At 39.2% G+C, this 17,546-nt stretch overlaps 1 protein-coding gene across 1 annotated transcript; it reads left to right on the top strand.

Moving 5' to 3' along the window:
- Window positions 1-11,731: 11,731 nt before the first annotated feature.
- LOC133255295 (olfactory receptor 6E1-like) lies at window positions 11,732-12,919 on the top strand. Its single transcript, XM_061429808.1, has one exon. The coding sequence runs from the start codon at window positions 11,872-11,874 to the stop codon at window positions 12,844-12,846; it is 975 nt and encodes a 324-aa protein (XP_061285792.1). The 5' UTR covers window positions 11,732-11,871; the 3' UTR covers window positions 12,847-12,919.
- Window positions 12,920-17,546: the final 4,627 nt, after the last annotated feature.

Here is a 17,546-nt window from a genome sequence, read left to right as displayed (position 1 = left end):
ACAGTGATCAAAATCATAGAGATAGAATGTAGAATGGTGGTTACCAGGAAGTGTGGGTAGGAATAGAGAGTCACTATTTAATGGATATGGAATTTCAGTTTGGGATGATGAAAAAGTTCTGGAGATGCATAATGGTGATGATTTCACAACAATGTGAATGTACTTGATGCCAACAAACAGTACACTTTAAAGTGGTTAAAATGATAAATCTGGGGCATGCAAGAGCAAGCGCGCAGTGGGATGGCCCCGGATGGTCAGTGAGTTTCGCATGAGCGGACAGGCGAGCGGGTGGTATGAGGGTTGGCTCCTGGTCACCATCAGGGTGGGCTCCTGCAGTCCCTGGGGAGGGGGCTCCTGCCAGAGATCAAGTCCTGAGCCTTTGGAGTGGGAGCATTGACTCCAAGGGCTTCTAGGAGTCCCAGAAGAAGAAGAGAACTAACCCTAGGGAGTATCAAATAATGAGAACTCACACAAAGGAAACCACTTCAATAATTACTTTAAATGTAAATGGATTAAATGTTCCAACCAAAAGACACAGACTGTCTGAATGGATACAAAAACAAGACCCATATATATGTTGTCTACAAGAAACCCACTTCAGACCTAAAGATACATATAGACTGAAAGTGAGAGGATGGAAAAATATATTCCATGCAAATGGGAAGCAAAAGAAAGCTGGAGTAGCAATGAGACAAAATAGACCTTAAAATAAAGAAGATTACAAGAGACAATGAAGGACACTACATAACAATCAAGGGATCAGTCCAAGAGGAAAACATAACAATTGTAAATATCTATGCACCTAACATAGGAGCACCTCAACACAGAAGACAAACACTAACAGACATAAAAGGAGAAATTGACAATAACACAATAATAGTAGGAGACTTTAACACCCCACTCATACCAATGGACAAATCATCAAGACAGAAAATTAATAAGGAAACACAAGTCTTAAATGATACATTAGATAAGATGGATTTCATTGATATCTTCAGGACATTCCATCCAAATGCAAAAGAATACACCTTCTTCTCAAATGCACGTGAAACATTCTCCAGGATAGACCATATCTTGGGTGACAAACCAAACCTCAGTAAATTTAAGAATATTGAAATCGTATCAAGCATCTTCTCTGACCACAATGCTATGAGATTAGATATCAATTACAAGAAAAAAACTGTAAGAAACACAAACACATGAAGATTAAACAACACATTTCTAAATAACCAACAGGTTACTGAAGAAATCAAAAGGGAAATCAAAAAATTTCTAGAAATAAATGATAATGAAAACATGACAACTCAAAACCTATGGGATTCAGCAAAAGCAGTTCTAAGAGGGAAGTTTATAGCAATACAATCCTACCTCAAGAAACAAGAGAAACATCAAATAGACAACTTAATTTTATACCTAAAACCTAAAACAACTGGAAAAAGAAGAAACAAAAAACCCCACCAAAATTAGTAGAAGGAAAGAAATCATAAATATCCAAGCAGAAATAAATGAAAAAGAAAGTGAAAGAAACAATAGTAAAGATTAATAAAACTAAAAGCTGGTTCTTTGAGAAAATAAACAAAATTGACAAGCCTCTAGCCAGACTCATCAAGAAAAAAAGACAGAAGGGTCAAATCAACAAAATTAGAAATGAAAAAGGAGATGTTACAACAATGAAGAAATACAAAGGATTATAAGAGACTATTATGAACAACCATATGGCAAGAAAATGGATAACCTGGACAGATTCTCAGGAAAGTTCCAATATTCCAAGACTGAACCAGGAAGAAATAGAAATTATGAACCACCCAATTACAAGCAGTGAAGTGGAAGCTGTGATCAAAAATCTCCCAAAAAACAAAAGCCCAGGACCAGACGGCTTCACAGGAGAATTCTATCAAACATTTGAAGAAGAGCTAATGACTATCCTTCTAAAACTCTTTCCAAAAATTGCAGAGGAAGGAACACTTCCAAACTCACTCTACGAGGCCACATCACCCTGATACCAAAGCCAGACAAAGACAACACAAAAAAAGAAAACTACAGGCCAATAGCACGGATGACACAGATGCAAAAATCCTCAACAAAATTTTAGCAAACAGAACTCACCAACACATCAAAAAGCTCATACACAATGATCAAGTTGAGTTTATTCCAGGGATGCAAGGATTTTTCAATATATGCAAATCAATCAATGTGATACACCATATTAACAAATTGAAAGATAAAAACCATATGATAATCTCAATAGATTAAGAAAAAGCCTTTGACAAAAGTCGGCACCCATTTATGATTAAAAGTCTTCAAAAAATGGGCAAAGAAGTAACCTACCTCAACATAGTAAAGGCCAGACATGATAAGCCTACAGCAAACATTCTCAATGGCGAAAAACTGAAAGCATTCCCCCTAGGATCAGGAACAAGATAAGGGTGTCCACTTTTGCCACTATTATGCAACATAGTTCTGGAAGTCCTAGCTACAGCAATCAGAGAAGAAAAAGAAATAAAAGGAATCCAGATTAGAAAAGAAGAAGTAAAGCTCTCACTGTTTGTGGATGACATGATACTGTACATAGAAAACTTTAAAGATAGTATCAGAAAATTACTAAAGCTAATCAGTGAATTTAGCAAAGTTGCAGGATACAAAATTAATACACAGAAATCACTTTCATTTCTATATACTAACAATGAAAAATCAGAAAGAAAAATTAAGGAATCAGTCCCATTCACCATTGCAACAAAAAGAATTAAATATCTAGGAATAAACTTACCTAAGGAGACAAAAGAACTGTACACAGAAAATTATAAGACACTGATGAAAGAAATCAAAGACAATATAAACGGATAGAGAGATATTCCATGTTCCTGGGTAGGAAGAATCAGTATTGTGAAAATGACTATACTGCCAAACACAATCTACAGATTCAATGCGATCCCTATCAAATTACCAATGGCATTTTTCACAGAACTAGAACAAAAAATTTCACAATTCATATGGAAACACAAAAGACCCCAAATAGCCAAAGCAGTCTTGAAAAAGAAGAATGGAGCTGGAGGAATCATCCTTCCTGACTTCAGGTTATACTACAAAGCTACAGTCATCAAGACAGTATGGTACTGGCACAAAAACAGAAATATAGACCAATGGAACAAGATAGAAAGCCCAGAAATAAACTCATGCACCTATGAGTACCTTATTTTTGACAAAGGAGGCAAGAATATACAATGGAGCAAAGACAGCCTCTTCAATAAATGGTGCTGGAAAAACTGGATGGCTATGTGCAAAAGGATGGAATTAGAACACTTCCTAACACTATACACAAAGATAAACTCAAAATGGATTAAAGACCTAAATGTAAGACCAGAAACTATAAAACTCTTAGAGGAAAGTATAGGCAGAACACTCGATGACATAAATCAAAGCAAGATCCTCTATGACCCACCTCCTAGAGTAATGGAAATAAAAACAAAAGTAAACAAGTGGGACCTGATTAAACTTAAAAGCTTTTACACAGCAAAGGAAACTATAAGCAAGGTGAAAAGACAACCCTCAGAATGAGAGAAAATAATAGCAAATGAAACAACTGACAAAGTACTAATTTCCAAAATATACAAGCAGCTCATACAACTCAATACCAGAAAAACAAACAAACCAATCAAAAAGTGGGGAAAAGACCTAAACAGACATCTCTCCAAAGAAGACATACAAATGGCTAACACATGAAAAGATGCCCAACATCGCTCATTATTAGAGAAATGCAAATCAAAACTACAGTGAGATATACTTCACACCAGTCATAATGGCCATCATCAAAAAGTCTACAAATAATAAATGCTGGAGAGGGTGAGGAGAAAACGGAATGCTCTTGCACTATTGGTGGGAATGTAAATTGATACAGCCACTATGGAAGACGATATGGAGATTCCTTTAAAAACTAAGGAAAAAAAAACACCATATGACCCAGCAATCCCACTCCTAGGCATATACCCTGAGGAAACCAAAATTGAAAGAGACACACGTATCCCATTGTTCACTGCACCCCTATTTACAATAGCTAGAACATGGAAGCAACCTAGATGTCCATCGACAGATGAATAGATTAAAAAGTTGTGGTACATATACACAATGGAATATTACTCAGCCATAAAAAAGAAACTCATTTGTGTCAGTTCTAATAGGTGGACGAACCTAGAACCTATTATACCAAATGAAGTCATAAAGAGAAAGATAAATATCGTATTCTAATGCATATATACAGAATCCAAAACCATGATACTGAAGAATTTATTTATAGGGCAACAATGGAGAAACTGGGATTTTGGAGAAATTGGGATTCATTCCAATCCCAAAGAAAGGCAATGCCAAAGAACACTCAAACTACCACACAACTGCACTCATCTCACACGCTAGTAAAGTAATGCTTAAAATTCTCCAAGCCAGGCTTCAGCAATACGCGAACCGTGAACTTCCAGATGTTCAAGCTGGTTTTTGAAAAGGCAGAGGAACCAGAGATCAAATTGCCAATATCTGCTAGTTCATCAAAAAAGCAAGAGAGTTCCAGAAAAACATCTATTTCTGCTTTATTGACTATGCCAAAGCCTTTGACTGTGTGGATCACAAGAAACTGTGGAAAATTCTGAAAGAGATGGGAATACCAGACCACCTGACCTGCCTCTTGAGAAACCTGTATGCAGGTCAGGAAGCAACAGTTAGAACTGGACATGGAACAACAGACTGGTTCCAAATAGGAAAAGGAGTACGTCAAGGATGTATATTGTCATCCTGCTTATTTAAGTTATATGCAGAGTACATCATGAGAAACGCTGGACTGGAGGAAGCACAAGCTGGAATCAAGATTGCCGGGAGAAATATCAATAACCTCAGATACGCAGATGACACCACCCTTATGGCAGAAAGTGAAGAACTAAAGAGCCTCTTGATGAAAGTGAAAGAAGAGAGTGAAAAAGTTGACTTAAAGCTCAACATTCAGAAAACGAAGATCATGGCATCTGGTCCCATCACTTCATGGGAAATAGATGGGGAAACAGTGTCAGACTTTATTTTTCTGGGCTCCAAAATCACTGCAGATGGTGATTGCAGCCATGAAATTAAAAGCCACTTACTCCTTGGAAGGAAAGTTATGACCAACCTAGCTAGCATATTAAAAAGCAGAAACATTACTTTGTCAACAAATGTCCATCTAGTCAAGGCCATGGTTTTTCCAGTAGTCATGTATGGATGTGAGAGTTGGACTACAAAGAAAGCTGAGTGCCGAAGAATTGGTACTTTTGAACTGTGGTGTTGGAGAAGACTCTTGAGAGTCCCTTGGACTGCAAGGAGATCCAACCAGTCCATCCTAAAGGAAATCAGTCCTGGGTGTTCATTGGAAGGACTGATGTTGAAGCTGAAACTCCAGTACTTTGGCCACTTCATGTGAAGAGTTGACTCATTGGAAAAGACCCTGATGCTGGGAATGATTGAGGGTAGGAGGAGAAGGGGACGACAGAGGATGAGATGGTTGGATGGCATCACCGACTCAACAGACATGAGTTTGGGTGGACTCTGGGAGTTGGTGATGGACAGGGAGGCCTGACGTGCTGCAGTTCATGGCATCGCAAAGAGTCGGACATGACTGAACGACTGAACTGAACTGAATGGAGAAACAGACATAGAGAATAGACTTATGGACACGGGGAGAGGGGAGGAGAGGGCGAGATGTATGGAAAGAGTAACATGGAAACTTACATTACTGTATGTAAAATAGATAGCCAATGGGAATTTTCTGTATGGCTCAGGAAACTCAATCAGGGTCTCTATCAACCTAGAGTGGTGGGATGGGGACGGATATGGGAGGGAGTTTCAAAACGGAGGGAATATATGTATACCTATGGCTGATTCATGTTGAGGTTTGACAGAAAACAGCAAAATTCTGTAAAGCAATTATCCTTCAATAAAAAAAAACAAAATTTTTTAAAAATGATTTATGCATTTTACCACAATAAGAAAAGTACTTATTGCTCCAGATCAAAAGCAAAACTACATTACCTTTGACTCTTTCTCTTTCATTTCCCAAAGTCAATACATTAGCAAATTCTGTGTATTATACATTCAAAATAGGTATCAAATTTATCACTTCCTACCACCATACTAACATCTTTGTCCATATCACCTTCCCCTTCCTCTAGGATATCTATTCACTACATGCCAACTCAATCCCATCCCATATCCCTGGTGGAGGACAAAGTTAGCAAACACAGATAAAGGGAAGGTCTACTTGCATAGTAAACAGAGAAGATGCCAAAGCCACACACCCTTTCTCTCTGAAGTTCTCCTGCCTGAAATAGGCCTTATGTGAAGAAATGAATACATTTTCACTTTAAGTGACATTCAAAATTTAACAATTATATGGGCTCAGACAATTTAATAATTCCATTCTTTGAACAAATGGTAAATGAAGGACTTCTAAAATTATATGTATGCCCAGAAAATCTGCATAGCTGTCCTGAATTCTATCCAAGGTCAAGGAAGAAATAACTACATGAACAGGTTTAAATGGGCATTCAAGAAGGAGGTAGAGGGAAGAATGTAAATTACAAATAAAAGATTATTTTCTATAATAAACAAAGACAAACAACCCAAGAGATAAATGAGATAAGTATATACATAGACACCTGACAGAAAAGTAAACCCAAAGGGCCCATATACAAGTGAAAAGATGTTCAACTTACTAACTGTCGCTGTTGTTTAGTCAGTAACTTGTGTCCAACCCTTTGGTGACCCCCAGGGAATGGAGCCTGCCAAACTCCTCTTGTACATGGGATTTCCCAGGCAAGAACACTTAAGTATGTTGCCATTTCTTTCTGCAGGGGATCTTCCTAACTCAGGGATCCAACTCGTGTCTCTGCATTGCCAGGATGCTGCTTTACCATTGAACCACCAAGGAAAAGTGAAGCCGCTCAGTCGTGTCTGACTCTCTGAGACCCCATGGACTGTAGCTCACCAGGCTCCACTGGCCATGGAATTTTCTAGGCAAGAGTACTGGAGTGTGTTGCCATTTCCTTCTCCAGGGGATCTTCCCGATTATACTATTGGTCAGGATAACTCAAATTAAAATGAGTTTTATTTTATTTTTTAAATAAAATAAGTTTTATTTTAAAGAAATTCAAACCTTTGATTTACAGAATTTTAGACATCTAATCCAATCCCAAAGAAGTGCAATGTCAAAGAATGTTCAAACAACGGCATACTATACTCATTTCATATGCTAGCAAGGTAATGCGCAAATCCTACAAGCTAGGCTTCAACAGTACGTGAACTAAGAACTTTCAGATGTACAAGCTGGATTTAGAAAAGGCAGGAGAACCAGAGACCAAATTGCCAACATACGTAATCATATGAAAAAGCAAGAAAAAGATCATAGAAAAAGCAAGAGAATTACAGGAAAACATCTACTTCTGCTTCATTAACTACACTAAAGACTGTCGGATCACAACACACTGCAGAAAATTCTTAAAGAGATGGGAATACTGGCCCACCTTACCTGCTTCCTGTGAAATCTGAATGGAGGGCAAAAAAAAAAACAAAAACAGTTGCAACCGAATACAGAGCAATGGACTGCCTCAAAATTGGGAAAGGAGTATGTCAAGGCTGTATATTGTCACCCTGCTTATTTAACTTCTATGCAGAGTACATCATGCGAAATGCTGGTCTGAATAAAGCACAAGCTGGAATCAAGATTGCCAGGAGAAATATCAGTAACCTCAGACATGCAGATGACACCACCCTAAAGGCAGAAAATGAAGAACTAAAGAGCCGCTTGACGAAGTTGAAAAATGAGAGTGAAAAAGCTGGCTTAAAAGTCAACATTTAAAAAATGAGATCTGGTCTCATCACTTCATGGCAAATACATCGGGGGGAAAATGAAAACAATGACAGACTTTATTTTCTTGGGCTCCAAAATCACTGCAGATGGTGACTGCAGCCATGAGATTATAAGACACTTTCTCCTTGGAAGAAAGGCTATGACAAATCTGCTGCTGCTGCTGCTGCTGCTGCTGCTGCTAAGTCGCTTCAGTCATGTCCGACTCAGTTCGACCACATAGACGGCAGCCCACCAGGCTCCCCTGTCCCTGGGATTCTCCAGGCAAGAATACTGGAGTGGGTTGAGCATATTAAAAAGCAGAGACATCACTTTGTGCACAAAAGTCCATATATTCACAGCTATGGTTTTTCCAGTAGTCAAGTACAGATGTGAGATCTGGACCATAAAGAAGACTGAGTGCAGAAGAATTGATGCTTTTGAACCATGGTCCAGGAGAAGACTCTTGAGAGTCCTTGGACAGCAAGGAGATCAAGCCAGCCAATCCTAAAGGAAATAAACCTTGAATATTCATTGGAAGGACTGATGCTGAAACTGAAGCTCCAATACTTTGGCCACCTGATGCAAAGAGCCAACTCATTGGAAATGACCTGATGCTAGGAAAGACTGAGGACATGGGGAGAAGTGGAAGACACAGGATGAGATCGTTGGATGGCATCATCGATTCAATGGATATGAGTTTGAGCAAACTCCAGGACAGGGAACCCTGGCATGCTGCAGTCCATGGGGTCACAAGAGTTGGACATCTCTGAGTGACTGAAAAACAACTTTATGTAACTTCATCAGGAATATCTCCTCATACTTCAGTCCGGTTCAGGATCTCCGATATGGTCTTCTTCAGACATTAGTCTCAATAGTGTCTTGTTATTTAATGGCTGTCTTCCCCACAAGACATTGCCTATATCTGGCATCTAGAGTCATACTTACCACACAAAAAGCACACCACAAAACTTATTTAATGTTTTAATAACTATGTTTCTTTGTTACAGTTAAAATTCATAAGAGGTTTCTCAGCTTCTCAGTCAAAATAAAGCAAATTTTAATTCCAAAGTTGAAGAAAGTAAGAGGTTAAGGACTTTCTTAGGTCTTATTACCACTGATGATAATGAATCTCCAGGGAAGCATAGCTCCAACCAGTAAGAGAATAACATGAATCTCTAGATTGGTTAAGTTTGAGCTCTGCACCTTCTGTATCTCTGAGTTTCCATGGAGACCAAACAGAACCCCAAGCAGTCCAAGCCTGATGCCAGCTCCACAAAGGCAGAGTCTGCCATTACTATTTCACCCAGAACCCTATATGGAAACCATACTCCTGGAAGGGCCAGAAATCTCTTACGCCCAACTAAAAAGGAGTTACATTAATCAGCATCTATTGATGTCTGTCTCTGCCTTACTATGTGAGGAATGGAAGAATCATTAAATAGGTTTTCATGTCCATTTCCCCAGGAAATTGGTCCAGTGGTAACACAGTGATGGATCAGGAGCAATAGAAGCTTACTGAGAAACTGGTGAAGTTCTGGGGAATATCCAGAGATTTTTACTTTCTGAGGACAACTGAGAATATGTAGATAGTGAGAGTCAGAGAATATTTCTTAAGAGAGATTGGTTGTTGGAAAATATGAATATTTGCAGACACTGTGTACAAGAGAACAGGACCTGTCTGTGTCCATGACCTGCAGACCATATTACAGCTCTGGCGCGTCCTTCACTGCGCATCTCAGGTGAGCCCCCAAGAAGTGTACTCCTCGGGCAACCTTGCAGAGTCAGAAGGTTCCTGTGAAAATCAGGAATCTCCCCTCATCAGAACTGCCTTGAAGACAAATGAGCATCTCACCTAGTATCTACTGAGGTAATCTACGTGGTGCGATTTTTGGTGTGGGGAAGGGGAACCTGATTCCTCTGGATGCTCTGGCTGGAAGCCTGTCATCTGTTTTCAGGTGTCCACTGGCGGGCTGTGGCACAGCTCACTTCTTTGACTTTTTGTATCGTTCTCAGTATCCTGACTCAGGAACAGCCGATGCTCACAGAATCATTAAGACTATTTTTTCACTCTTCATGGGCAGCCATTTATTTCCCATTTGTCTCAAACTGTTCTACCCAACTCTTAGTCCAAATGGGCTCGTTGTGCTGGTTTCTTTTATAACTTTGAATTTAAGTTATTTTACAATCAATAATAACATAATAAAGAGACAGAACAAAAATCACCCAGCATCCTCCCATCCTATTGGGGCAATTATGCTCATTTTCCTGTGTTCTCATCCAATTCTTCTCCATATAAATACATATTTTACACAGCTATACTGGCAATGGCACCCCACTCCAGTACTTGTGCCTGGAAAATCCCATGGACAGAGAAGCCTGGTAGGCTGCAGTCCATGAGGTCGCAAAGAGTCGGACAAGACTGAGCGACTTCACTTTGACTTTTCACTTTCATGCATTGGAGAAGGAAATGGCAACCCACTCCAGTGTTCTTGCCTGCAGAATCCCAGGGACGGGGGAGCCTGGTGGGCTGCTGTCTATGGGGTCGCACAGAGTCGGACACGACGGAAGCGACTTAGCACCAGCACCAGCATACTGCACTGCATTACCATTTCTCTGAGGCAGGCATATCACATTAGTTCCTGCTCCTGTCTCACACAGAGTCAGCTTTTCTCCACAGAAGCTTGCCTTTACCTGTCATTTCTATAAACAACAACCGATGGCGAGAATGCCTACTTCTTTATCCAGAACCAGAGAGACACTGTTGAACAATGTAAAAACCAGAAAAAAAAATCTTTTAGAAAAGACCAGGAAAACAAAGACATATTCTCTAAAACTGAAATTGAACCAAAAAATTCTAAATATGAGCATTTATCATTATTGTTAATATTACTTAGTAATTTATCCCAAAGAAATAAGCATCATCCCTAATCTACGAATGCATGTTCTCTCCTCTGATACAACAATTTCATAGCACATGAATCCCTCAAACAATATCAGCCAATAATATCTAAGAAAGGATTTGTAATAGCATAACAATAATTTGTTGAACTGATAATGTGGGAAGCAAGGATATTGAAAATAATAATCTGTGTGCTCGTTGACCATTCAAATCCATACACTGTAAAAAATAGAAAAGTACAATAGAAATAAATGAATATATTAATAGCAGTTGTCTCTGTAGGACTATAGGTGATTCTTTCCATTTTCTGTATATCTTAAAGTGTCCATGATGACCTGATAATATTTTTATAATTTAAAACTTTTCGTTTAAATACACATTGCCCGAAATCTAGTATGTTTTCTCCAATTTTATTTTTACTTATCCTTCATTATCCTGCAAGAATATCAGCCCAGAAAGGGAGAAATAAAAATAGCTAGCATTGTGTGACTGCATGGTCCATGGTCAATCTTGTGTTAGGTGTTGAGTATACATTACTAATTTAAATTCTGGAGAACTTTTCTCTTGTGAACTGTGACATATTCATATTCCCATTGATGAAGCAGAGTTTTGTGAGGTTAGAGAACTGGCCCCAGACAGATTAGTAAATGTTGAAGCTCAGGTGCACACACAGAGTCTCTAAATGAAATGTCTGTGTAACAAGTTCTAGAGTAAATTTTCCATCAGTGTTTTTGATAAAGGTCTGTGATCAATGGATACAGGATTTGCAGAGAAAATATTTTACTTTATTAGAGAGACCACTTAAAACATTTGGACAAATATAGGAAAAGACATCATCTGATTAAGAAGAAATAAAGGGACACACACTTCCTAACATAAATAAGAAAAACAGAAAAAGAATTGATAAAGGAAAAACTTTCCCCAAAGAATACCAGACAACTGAATCAAAATATGTGACTTGATGCTAACTGAGTGTGAGGGACCTGGACAACCAGCGTGATGAGGGAGGAAAAGGGACCTGCAGGTTGAAGAAATAAAGGATTCCTTCAGCTCAAAATCCCTCTTTCCTTTCAGTTCCAAGTGTCCTCAGATCCCCAAAACATCACGACTCTTAATGCTGCACACTGCTGATTGGGCATTCCCAGCAGAGGCCAGAGGAGCCATGGGGAACCACACCACTGTGACCGAGTTCATCCTGCTGGGGCTCTCAGAGGCCTGTGAGCTGCAGATGCTCCTCTTCCTGGGGCTCCTCCTGACCTACCTGCTCACTCTACTGGGGAACCTCCTCATCGTGGTCCTCACCCTCATGGACAGGCGCCTCCACTCCCCCATGTACTACTTCCTCCGCAACTTTGCCGTCCTAGAGATCTGGTTCACCTCGGTCATCTTCCCCAAGATGCTGACCAACATCCTGACTGGAAACAGGACCATCTCCCTGGAAGGCTGTTTCCTACAGTGTTTTCTCTATTTCTTCCTGGGCACCACAGAGTTCTTCCTACTGGCAGTGATGTCCTTTGACAGGTATGTGGCCATATGTAACCCCTTGCGTTATGTCACCATCATGAGCAAAAGGGTCTGTGTCCAGCTAGTTCTTTCTTCATGGATCACAGGGTTCCTTCTCAACATCATTCCAGGTTTCCTCACATTTCAGCAGCCCTTCTGTGGTCCCAATATCATTGATCATTTCTTCTGTGACAACTTTCCACTCCTGGAACTCATATGTGCAGACACAAGTCTGATGGAAATTCTAAGTTTCATCCTGGCCAACGTCAGCCTCCTGGGCACTCTGTCTGTGACGGCTACCTGCTATGGCCACATCCTCCACACCATCCTGCACATCCCCTCAGCCAAGGAGAGGCAGAAAGCCTTCTCAACCTGTTCCTCCCACATCACTGTTGTCTCTCTCTTCTATGGCAGCTGCATCTTCATGTATGTCCGGTCGGGCAAGGGCGGCCAGGGGGAGGACAGGAACAAGGTGGTGGCCTTGCTCAACACCGTGGTGACCCCAGTGCTCAATCCCTTCATCTACACCCTCAGAAACAAACAGGTGAAGCAGGTGTTTAGGGAGCAGGTGAACAAGCTCTTCTAATAAACCTGTGGATCCAAGAGGCTACACATAAGATCCCCACTCAAGCTAAGGGAACGTCAGGGCTCTGCAACAGATGGAGGCTTTCTCATCCACAAAAAGCTTGATGACATGTTTCTGGGGTGCCAGTCACTGTGAAACTAAGCATCAACTCATAAGCTCTGTGGCCCCTCAAGGCAATTTTAGTAATTATCATATTTGTATATTTCGCTTCATTCCATCTATATACCTGGCTTTCCAGCAGATACAAATTCTTTGATGAGAGGTACTGGCTCTGTAATTCACCATAAGCCTCGAAAACCAATCTGTTGTGATAGACCATATAAATACTCAGAAAGTACTTTCAGATTGATTTTGTGTTTCTGTTTCTCCAACAACTTCAAGGGAGAGGAGAACACTGTTAACACTGTCCTCGTCTTGTCACAGTAATATATCCATAAGAATTCAAAAAATAAGGTTAGTTGTTTATTATCCTGCATATAAGCTAATACTAAACTCTTTGTTTAGTATTAAAATTCATAGATAGTCATCATTCCTATTCCAAGTAACCTGGTTGGTTACTTCCCTGAGCCCCTGTTTTCTCATCTGTAAAATCAGGATCCGTTTCAAAGCATTATGATAAAAGTCAAATGAGATACTCTATGCAAGAATCTTAAATAGTGACTGGCACATAACAAGTCTCACTAAATGTCAGTTTCTTTCATTCGTATCTCATCCTACCTTCCCTCTCTTCCTTTTAAATCTCACGTTTGTTAAGAAAACTTTTCTGTTTGCTAAAACTATATATTTTATATTCAGAATATCCTATTTATCTTATACAAACTTAAATACAGTATTAAACCTATTGAAATTTGTTACTAAGATATTCATTATTTTCATGAAAAAGAAAATTAAGTCATATTGGTAAATAATCAAATATTAACTAAATAATGAGATCAATTCATATGTTAACTTATCCCAAAATAATTATTACATGAATGCCATGTCCAAGGAAATGTTCAGTGGATAACACTTAATTTATGCTTTCAAAGAATTTGAAATCTAATAAGGAAGATAGAAATGACACAAATAACTATATTTTAGGGTATAAAATGATCTTTATAAGAAAATACCATGGGTAACTCTTCAGTAACAAATAGTAAAACCTAGAGAAAATGAACGAATCCCTAGAGAATGAGAATTTTCAAAAATGTAAAAAGAAATAGAAAACTTAACTGGCCCAATTACCATAGAAAGATGTCAAGAAAGGATTATATAGCTACTATGAATTAAAACCTATGTTTTCAATAACAAAAACAGCTCTTCTACAAGTGGCTAATAAGTACATGAAAAGATGTGCAGCATCAACAATCATTCAGTATAGTTCAGTTGCTCAGTTGTGTCTGACTCTTTATGACGCCGTGAATCGCAGCACGCCATGCCTCCCTGTCCATCACCAACTCCCGGAGTTCACTCAGACTCACATCCATCAAGTCAGTGATGCCATCCAGCCATCTCATCCTCTGTTGTTCCCTTTTCCTCCTGCCACCAATCCCCCTCACCATCAGAGTCTTTTCCAATGAGTCAACTCTGGGCATGAGGTGGACAAGGTACTGGAGTTTCAGCCTCAGCATCATTCCTTCCAAAGAACACCCAGGACTGATCTCCTTCAGAATGGATGGGTTGGATATCCTTGCAGTCCAGGGGACTCTCAAGAGTCTTCTCCAAAACCACAGTTCAAAAGCATCAATTCTTCGGCGCTCAGCTTTCTTCACAGTCCAACTCTCACATCCATACATGACCACTGGAAAAAACATAGCCTTGACTAGATGGACCTTTGTTGGCAAAGTAATGTCTCTGCTTTTGAATATGCTATCTAGGTTGGTCATAACTTTTCTTCCAAGGAGTAAGAGTCTTTTAATTTCATGGCTGCAGTCACCATCTGCAGTGATTTTGGAGCCCCCCAAAATAAAGTCTGACACTGTTTCCACTGTTTCCCCATATACTTCCCATGAAGTGATGGGACCAGATGCCATGATCTTCATTTTCTGAATGTTGAGCTTTAAGCCAACTTTTTCACTCTCCTCTTTCACTTTCATCAAGAGGCTTTTGAGTTCCTCTTCACTTTCTGCCATAAGGGTAGTGTCATCTGCATATCTGAGATTACTGATATTTCTCCCAGCAATCTTGATTCCAGTTTGTCCTTCTTCTAGCCCAGTGTTTCTCATGATGTACTCTCCATATAAGTCAAATAAACAGGGTGACAATATACAGCCTTGATGTACTCCTTTTCCTATTTGGAACCAGTCTGTTGTTCCATGTCCAGTTCTAACTGTTGCTTCCTGACCTGTATATAGGTTTCTCAAGAGGCAGGTCAGGTGGTCTGGTATTCCCATCTCTTTCAGAATTTTCCAGTTTATTGTGATCCACACAGTCGAAGGCTTTGGCATAGTCATTAGGGAAATGCAAATTAAAATCACAATGAAATATTATTTCATAGCCATAAAGATGGATATTATTTTTTAAAATTTTCTTGAACAGATTATACCAAGTTTTGGCAAGCATATGGATAGATTAGAATTCTGGTGCATTGCTGATGAGAGTATGAAATGATTCAGCCACTGTGGAAAACATTATGGCAGTTCCCAAATAATATAAACATAGATTTAGTGTATCATCCAGCAATCTCACTTCTAGACATAAACCCAAAAGAACTGAAAGTAAGGACTTGAACACATATTTTTACATCTGTGTTCATAGCAGCACTATTCACAACAGCCAAAAAGGTAGAAACAACTCAAATGTCCATGGACAAATGAATGGATAAACAAAATGTGGTACGTACATACATTGGAATATTATTCTGCCTTAAAAAGAGATGGAATTCTGATAAATTAAATGCTACAACATGTAGGAAACTTGAAGACATATGCTAAGTGAAATAAGCAAGACATAAGAGGACAAATACAGTCAGATTCCACAATATGAGGAATAGAGTGAGCAAAAAAAAATCATAGAGACAGAATGTAGAATGGGGGTTACCAGGAAGTGTGGGTAGGAATGGAGAGTTATTATTTGATGAATATAAAATTTCAGCTTGGGATGATGAAAAAGTTCTGGACATGGATAATGGTGATGATCTCACAACAATGTGAATGTACTTGACACCACCAAACAGTACACTTTAGAATGGTTAAAATGAGAAATTTTATATTATTATGTATTTTACCCAATAAGAAAAGTACAGATTCCAGGTCAAAAACAAAACTGCATTACTTTGACTTCCTCCCTTTCTCTTATTTCTCAGTCAATCCATCAGCAAATTCTGGGGATTATACATTCAAAATATGTACTAATCCACCATTTCTTACCACCACCACTACCATCTTTGTCCATATAACCTTCCCCTTCCGCTAGGAAATCCATCCCTACCTGCCACACCAATCCCATGCCCATACCTCTGGAGGAGGACAGGGTTAGCAAACTCAGGTGAGGGGAAGGTGGACTTGCATAGTTAACACAGAGGAAGCCAAAACAACACACCCTTTCTCTTTGAAGATTTCCGGCCAGAAACAGGCCTTATGCATCGATAGAAAACAATTTACTTTAAATGAAGTTCAAAACTTTAACAATTACATAGGACCAGACAATAAATAATCCCATTCTTTGAACAAATGGTGAATGAAGGACTTCTAAAAGTATACATATGCCCATCATCGCAGCACTGTTTATAATAGCCAGGACATGGAAGCAACCTAGATGTCCACCAGCAGATGAATGGAGAAGAAAGCTGTGGTACATATACACAATGGAGTATTACTCAGCCATTAAAAAGAATGCATTTGAATCAATTCCAATGAGGTGGATGAAACTGGAGCCTATTATACAGAGTGAAGTAAGCCAGAAAGAAAAACACCAATACAGTATACTAACACATATACATGGAATTTAGAAAGATGGTAACGATAACTCTGTATGGGAGACAGCAAGAGACACAGATGTATAGAACAGTCTTTTGGACTCTGTGGGAAAGGGCAATGGTGGGATGATTTGGGAGAATGGCATTGAAACATGTATATTATCATATGTGAAACGAATTGCCAGTCCAGGTTCGATGCACGATACAGGATGCTCAGGAATGGCGCACTGGGATGACCCAGAGGGATGGGATGGGGAGGGAGGTGAGAGGGGGGGTTCAGGATGGGGAACACGTGTATACCCGTGGCAGATTCATGTTGATGTATGGCAAAACCAATACAATATTGTAAAGTAATTAGCCTCCAATTAAAATAAATAAATTTATATTTAAAAAAGTAAAAATTATAAAATTATACACATGCCCAGAAACTTTGCATTACTGTTCTGAATTTCATATAAGGTCAAGGAAGAAATAACTTCATGAAGAGGTTTAAATGAACTTTCAGGAAGGATGTAGATGGAAGAATGTAAATTACAAATAAAGAATTATTTTCTATAATATGCAAAGATAAATAACCCAACAGATAATTGAGATAAGTATATACATAGACACTGACAGTAAACTCAAAGGACCAATAGAAGTGAAAAGATGCTCAACCATATTAATGGTCATTGTTGCTGTTTAGTCCCTAAGTCTTGTCCAGCTGTTTTCCGACCCCAAGTACCCTACCCCACCAGGCTCCTCCTCTCCATGGATTTCCCAGTCAAGAATACTGGAGTCAGTTGCCATTTCCTTCTCCCAGGAA

Source organism: Bos javanicus, chromosome 10 (assembly GCF_032452875.1).
Source record: "Bos javanicus breed banteng chromosome 10, ARS-OSU_banteng_1.0, whole genome shotgun sequence".
Taxonomy (NCBI): domain Eukaryota; kingdom Metazoa; phylum Chordata; class Mammalia; order Artiodactyla; family Bovidae; genus Bos; species Bos javanicus.
This window is presented reverse-complemented; position numbering and strand designations above follow the sequence as displayed.